This window comes from Penaeus japonicus, unplaced genomic scaffold, assembly GCF_977035675.1.
Source record: "Penaeus japonicus unplaced genomic scaffold, GWHDUDI00000001_assembly GWHDUDI00000018, whole genome shotgun sequence".
NCBI classification, from domain to species: domain Eukaryota; kingdom Metazoa; phylum Arthropoda; class Malacostraca; order Decapoda; family Penaeidae; genus Penaeus; species Penaeus japonicus.
This window is the reverse complement of record NW_028234420.1, coordinates 35,619,521-35,627,020: the sequence shown is the minus strand read 5'-3', so window position 1 is coordinate 35,627,020 and position 7,500 is coordinate 35,619,521. Positions and strand designations below refer to the sequence as shown.

At 34.9% G+C, this 7,500-nt stretch overlaps 1 protein-coding gene across 2 annotated transcripts in view; it reads right to left on the bottom strand.

The window, feature by feature from the left end:
- Nucleotides 1-2,384: 2,384 nt before the first annotated feature.
- Nucleotides 2,385-7,500, bottom strand: part of yip2 (yippee interacting protein 2) — a 5,355-nt gene continuing 239 nt past the window's right edge. The window contains exons 2-10 of one of the 2 annotated variants that reach the window (XM_086546910.1): nt 5,382-5,548; nt 4,975-5,106; nt 4,261-4,383; nt 3,892-4,033; nt 3,562-3,737; nt 3,208-3,408; nt 2,868-3,022; nt 2,608-2,729; nt 2,385-2,550 (exon numbers count right to left, since the gene is read on the bottom strand). In XM_086546910.1, the coding sequence (XP_086403036.1) occupies nt 2,648-2,729; nt 2,868-3,022; nt 3,208-3,408; nt 3,562-3,737; nt 3,892-4,033; nt 4,261-4,383; nt 4,975-5,106; nt 5,382-5,548 (1,178 nt within the window). In that variant the 3' untranslated portion in view covers nt 2,385-2,550; nt 2,608-2,647. Of the gene's footprint in view, nt 2,730-2,867; nt 3,023-3,207; nt 3,409-3,561; nt 3,738-3,891; nt 4,034-4,260; nt 4,384-4,974; nt 5,107-5,381; nt 5,549-7,500 lie in introns of both variants that reach the window. The other variant, XM_043016790.2, reaches the window with a different exon arrangement.

Sequence of the window (7,500 nt, the reverse complement as noted above, 5' to 3'; positions counted from 1 at the left end):
TAAGTATATACATTCGCAATTGTGTGTTTTAGAAGTCATTCTTAAATACCGTATTACCTCTTAATACTCTAATCAAAATGAATTAAGTATGTATATGATTAATGTCGAACCCTGAAGGTGCTTGTGAAAATATATATACCATCAATATGTAACATCAGAAGCCACAAGATACCGGATTAGGCCTTTTTGTCTCACGTTCCTAGAAACATTTATCTATGGTCCAATTTTCCTTTATGCTTAATTTCTTATATTACTTCCGCATGCGCCCACCTATTGCAAAATACCAGTGATAAAAGATACAAGATGTATTCTAATGTTCAACTTGAAATATTTAAAAAATCATTTCTAAATACATACAAATTCAAGGACAATGACCTAGATTTTAAAAAAGTAAGGCAGAAAAAGAATAGAAAAATAGACAAAAAAAAGTTTGTCGACATCGCATTAGAAAAAAATGTATAAAGTATTTGTTTTCTTTTACTTTTAATGTAAATCAAGGCATCGAATTAACCACGTAGTATGACCATTGATGTTGAAAGACTGTTTTTTTAGAGTTATCCTTTCAAGCAACTGTTTAAAGAAGTCCTTGAAAGAAAAGCCACCGACAAATTTAAATACAAACCTATAACCGAAAAGTAGAGTGATTCAGCATAATTATGGGTAGTCCGGGTATCAGAAAAACCGCTTAATTGGTATCCAACAATCTCTTTTACTTTTAATCATTTCTGGAGGAAATGCAAATAACTTCTAAATATATTCGATAAAACAAAGCCTAATACATGACCACAGGAAATCTTTATATGTCGTATTTCCTCTTTGAAAAATGTTCTACAAACCGAACGAATAAAGAAAGTAGGTAAGTATGGTATCGAAGGCGGGGTCTTAACCTACATCTCAAAGACTTCCCATAAGATAAGCTAAAGCTGTTTACGATATAATTTCTGTTCAGTGTTACCGTAAATAGCATGATTTGGTTGGTTTGAAAGATAAATTTCTTAGTATGTCATGTTTCCTCTTTCTTTTTTTCAGAATCGATATTAAGAAAGTTTATCGCCGTATATATTTTGCTTATACTAGGTCAATGGATTAAGAAAACTTATTTCGCGTCAGTAAATACTCATTATTTTTGAATAAGGAAAGTGAAACTCATTATCTATGAAACGCTTTTCTAACGCCTGTTCGCCGACGCTTGCGAATTTGTATGTTCGCTTGATTCTTAATAAAATTGCGCAAGTTACTGACGAATTGTTATGATTGATTATTAAGAATTATCTGCCGCATTCAACATTTTGGTCATCAGAGAGGGAATTGTGATATTTTTGGGGTGAATTGCGTACTGCCAGAAACTAATCGGTTGCTCTGATGATTCGCAACCGAATTAAAATCTAGGACATGATTTTTTTTTTTCACCATGACAAACCGGCACGGAAAATGGGTCTGCTAGAGATGCGCTCTTAAATGTGTAAGACTTAATTTAGCATCTGGGTTTAGAAATCGCCTTACTCTCGCTTGTGTATATGTTTATGGCGATTTTGTGTTTACGGAGGTAGGCACTCTGTCTTACCTAACTTTGATAGTTACAAATTGGCAGTATGCAAGCATTGATGTATTTGTCCAGTATAAAAATAACAATAATAATGAATAAAAATAAATGAATGTTAGTAATACCCGATGTATATTTCTCATTGACGACCTCTTTTCTTTTTCCGACTTGGATCTCGAATTCGATGGTATATGGGTATTTTGGTATTTTGAATTGGTAATCGGGTCGCGTTTCCCCTCTTTTGCTGAGCATTGGCATTTTCGCTATAACATCATTTTAAGAAGACAATTTCACGTGGAACTTGTGATAACAAGTACTTTAATAGATCGGTTAGACACACATTGGGATATAAACTGCATATCAAATCAAGTAGGCATTACTGCGATTAAAATTGTACTCAAGCATATTTTCTTCTGCAATGCACACTTTACCTTTATTATAATTCTTAATTACGAATTATAACAGGTAACAGGTGCGCTTAGTATAGCCCATTAACATCATCCGATGAATTACCAATTACATTTGGTAAGCAAATGTAATTTCTTTTATTCTAATAAGGGCTAGTTTTACGATTTGCTAATTTTGATAACCTCTACGGATTTCAAGGCCTACTGTTGTCTTAAGAGTAATCTACTTAAGTCAAGTATTTCTTCTTAGCTGAAGTATTTGATTTGGTGTTCGCTTAAAATTAAGGTTGTATAAATATTTGTTAGTGATAAAAAATACTGTGTAAAATCTAATAATCTAAATAAAACTGATAAAAAGTAAATTTCCTTTCATTATCATCCATCATATTTTGTTCACTGGAATAAGAAATGAAGGGTAAAGAAAATGTCCCATATAATTTATGAATCTATATAGCTATATATGAAATTTAATAATTGGATTTATACAAATAGGTTTATACATATTAAACTTGTACAAAAATTGCATTGATAGGTGCACGAGTGTCACTCGTTAAAAGCATCATGAAATAGGATAAAAGACATTTTCTGAATTCTGAAATTATCCCCACCAAATTATCTATACTTTCTTGATAATGCACGAGACAGGATTCTGAAATTTTCCCCACTGGAAGGGTTTGGTGGCACTGGATGGAGTTCTTTAGACGCTTTCGAGCAGCAGAGCAATGCCCTGACCACCTCCAATGCAAGCAGAGCCAATGCCGTATTTGAGTCCGCGGCGCCTGGAAAATAGAGAAAAAAATAATGAACACGGCCCAGAAGAATGAACTAACATGATACCAGACAGTATCAAAATAACGAAAGGGGGGTCATTACCCGATTTCATGTGCAACATGGATAGTGATACAAGGGGTCAGTACCTGATTTCATGAGCAACATGGGCAGTGATACGAGAGCCTGAAGCACCGAGAGGATGGCCCAAGGCAATTGCTCCTCCGCTCATGTTGAGAATGGCAGGGTCCAGGTCGAGTTCACGCTGGCATGCAATAGTCTGGGGTGCAAAAGCCTCATTGATCTGAAAAAGAAACATTTTATCATTATTCTTTCCCCATAAAGTGAACTTGTTTCCCAATCCCTGAATTGAGTGGCAAGTTTAAAACCACCTTATATTCTTTCCTTCGTTTGCTCTTACTATATCGACATTGTTCTCTCCTGTGTTCTAAGTAGCTTAACTGTGTTTCTATGCCATTTCACACTCACCTCTACCATGCCAATGTCACCCAGCTGTAGGCCAGAAATCTTCAGCAGCTTCCTGATGGCAGGGGCAGGGCCAATACCCATGATAGTTGGGTCTACGCCAGCAACAGAGTAACCGACCAATCGCGCCAAGGGCTTCAGGTCGTGCTCCTTGCAGGCTTCTTCAGAAGCCAATACAACAGCTCCAGCACCATCACAAATACCCTGGGGAATGAATGCATAATTTTAATATCAAAGAGAATAGAAGCTGGCTATATTTTTTATCTAAATTATAAGTCAAATATTCAGAGGACACATTGCCTAGTAACTACAAAAAGAAATTCCTCTAAAGCAAAAGCCATTTTTTCCCCAACTTACAGATGCAGTTCCGGCAGTCACTGTTCCATTCTTCTTGAACACGGTTGGCAACTTGCCCAATCCTTCCATATTTGCTTGGGGCTTGGGGTGCTCATCAACAGTCATCTCTACAGGTCCCTTCTTGGTTTTAATAGCGACTGGTGCAATTTCGGCATCGAAGTGTCCATTTTCTTGGCCTTGAGAAAGGAATGTCCACTTAGCTAACTTAGTTCTCCATTTGTCAGTTTCTTTAAATTTTGACAATGTTACTCATGACCGAACAAACTAGTTAACCATGAAACTTGGCTACGAAGGCATGTGATGAATATGATGAAGCACTTGAAACCTCACCTTTCTTCCAGTTCTGCTGACTCTTAAAGGCAAATTCATCAGCATCCTGACGTGTAATGTTGTACTTGGCTGCAAGGTTCTCTGCGGTTACACCCATAGGGGTTTTGCAATGGGCATCAGTAAGGGAAGCCCAGAGGGTGTCCTGAAATACATCATATTTTATTAATCAATCAAAATTTGGTTATATTTATCATAGCTCTTGCAAAATCTAATGCTTTCTTGCTTCCTTATCCAGTGAAATCAGACTTGTGCTCTAAATAGTTATAGAAAACATTAATTGCTTATAAAATATCAAGCTTTCCATCATAATATAACTAAGTTTTATTATCAATTTTTATTCAAATATACTCTTTTCCAAGTGTTATTTACCTCCATGGTCAAGTCTGCTCCAAGGCGAGTTCCAAAGCGAATGTTACGAACAGCATAGGGGGCCATGCTCATGCTGTCAGTGCCGCCGGTCAGCACGATCTTGCTATCGCCCATAATGATGTCCTGATAAAAATTTCAAAGATGAGAAAAATTACTAATCTGTTGAAGATTAATTTCAAAAGGAAAATACAGCTTGGATTAGATAATAGCTATTACGTTATCTCATTACTGAACTTTATATTGATGTGAATTTATGTTTGGTTTATGAAATTTACTTTTTCCTTATTTACCAAATATTTTCTTCTACATGAAAACGTTTTAGAGAAAAATTACATTCACACACAAATACACAATTATGATCAATCACTTGTTGAAGTGTTAATAAAGAAATACACAAGTATAAATCTTATCCTAATGAAATAAACCATCACCAACATCAAAAAGAATAAAACATTTTGCCCTGGTCATTCATTTACAACAATGTAACAACTTGAACCTACTTTCTTAATAAGGTCTCTTGGCATTATGCACTCCACCTCAAATCCAAAAAAATACCTTTAAAAATGCAACACTTCTCTCACTTCATAATAAAAAAAAAATTATAAAATCCAAATCAAATAGGATAAACTAGCCGAGTCCCACATACTAAAGACTGGAGACCATTCCAAAATTAGAAAACCTCCATTAATTGGAACGTTAAAAGGAGATACTCACATGTGCTCCATTCACCACAGACTGGAAGCCTGAGCCGCACAGCCTGTTGACGGTGAGAGCTGGGGCCTCGAGTGGTACTCCGCAGCGAAGTCCGACATGGCGAGAGATGTAAATGGTATCTGTGTGCGCACACTGGTCGCAAGAGAAAATGCCATTGTAAGTGCACTAAATATGGGTGGGTAAGTAAGTTGAAAATGATGAGTGAATTGAATTGGTTATCAAGAAAGAATGTGGGTATTATAATCTGTGTAAGATAATAAGATAATCAAAAGTTAATTCCATGTTTTAATTCAGATTAATGTAAATGAACCAAAGACCTTTCATATGGATAATATCTCATCTAATCACACACAAAACAATAAAATCCAATTTTAAACTGGAGAAAAAAAAAAAAAAAAAAATCTTACCCCAATGACATTGCCGACAACCACGGAGTCGACCAGCTCAGGCTTCACGTTGGCTGCAGCCAGAGCAGACTTGGCGGCAATCTCCTGCAGGTCTGTTGGTGTGTGCTTGGCCAATTTGCCACCAAACGTTCCAAAAGGAGTACGCTTGGCTCCCACAATGAAGATACCTAAGAGATAGATATGATAAAATAGTATCTTGTTTTTAAGCTCCTCTCAGAAAATATTGTCATCAAAATATCTACTTTGCAATCATTCCTTAACCAGTGAAATAATAGCCTATTGGGTTAGGAAACCATGAAATATATGAAATCTATATACACAAACTATAAAGTAAAAAAAACCTTGAAAATTTTAAGTCATGCTATAAATTATCAAAACAAAATATATATAATCAGGTCATTTGTTTTATGACACAGTTGTTGCAAATTCAAAACAAAAAAATATATAATCCTAGTAACAGATATGACATGCAACAACCTTGCACCATGTCTATTCAATCAAGAAAATGCTTGGACTTGTTCCTGATTAACTATTTTATTTTCAATTTATATAACCCTTCATGGATGATAATTATCCTAAAATACATCTATCATTTCCATGTGCTGGTTCCTATTCACTATAAATATGTCTGAAATAATATCATGCCAAAATCAATCATGTTGCCATGCCAATGTATAGCCTGAAATAATATATTTAGAAATTTGGGATTTGATAAAATTCTTGTTCATAGCGTGTTCATAGCGTATTTAAAAGCAATCAAAGATTTTTCATACCAATAATCATCTTTTATAAATTTCTTGTTTGAAATATTATAGTAAAAAGGATATACATATATTCATTGATGGTAGATAAAAACCATACCTAATAAATTGTCTCTTATGTAGAAAAAATATAAACAAGACCAAATAAATGCAACAATGCAAGAGATGTAATTGACCCATTTTGGATTACTCCTTAAGAACTACAAGGTAGGTCTGAAGACAGTAATCCAGAGCACGTCAATTACATCTCTTGCGTTGAAATTATTCAGTCTCCTTTATACCTTTCTTACATTTATCACAATGAACTCCATGCATGTGTTTTAAGTAATTTCAAAGCTTTCCCTGTAAAGGAGGCTAAGACACAGACTTCTGCCTTAGAAATGACAAAAACCTTGCCAAGATTTGCAAAGTACATCATGAAATCTATATAATTCAGCATGACAATACAACAAAAATTTTGAGTTAATATTTTGAGGACACCTGCATATCCACAACCCAGTACAGAAAATATTGCAACTGCACACCAAAGATTTTTATTCAGATGCTCATTGCACATCTGGATTATCTATGTAAATCCATTAGTAAAGGAGTGTGGCCAGCTGATTAAGGTTGGTATTCTGTGAGAATAGAAATTAAACCACAACTGCATATGATAAAGTATTCTTGGCATAAGCAATGTTCTTTAGAGGACTTGTAAGACAAAACTTCATAAACTCCACAACATTTTTTCATGTGCACACCCTATAATTTGGCAAAATATGCCTAGTTACCACACAAGTCCACTAATGGCAAGGTCTCTGTACTTGTTAGTTTTGGTACATAGAGTCTATAATACAATCAAGAGCTCACCAGCTACTTGTTTATCATCAAATAAATAACAAGTCCTAGATTTATGTTGCAGGATTATATACGTGATGGAAGTTATTTGGCCTTGACCTTACTGAATGACATGGAGGTCACAGGAATAGTTTGTCTGTTTGAACTAGAATTAAAATTGTAGGCCTTCCATCAGAAATCATATCTAAACTGGAAATAGAAAGAACATAGCTCATAATCACATGTAAGGAAACGGTTGTCTTTGTATAAATTTACTAATTTATTAATTGCATTAACTTGTGATTAACTTAGTGTATTTATAAACTTTGTAAGTATATATTCACAAATTTCTATCATCATTGCCAGATCTACAAGCTTCTTTCACAACTGAATAGCAGTTGCGTCTGCAATTAACATAAAAAAGCAACAAATCCACTGTTGCAACGGCCCCCAAAATCAAGTTTGCAAAGTTTAAGAAATCAAGTCATCGCGACTTCGCAACTTACGGGAGTAGGCTTAACTCGAACCTATTTTTATTCGTC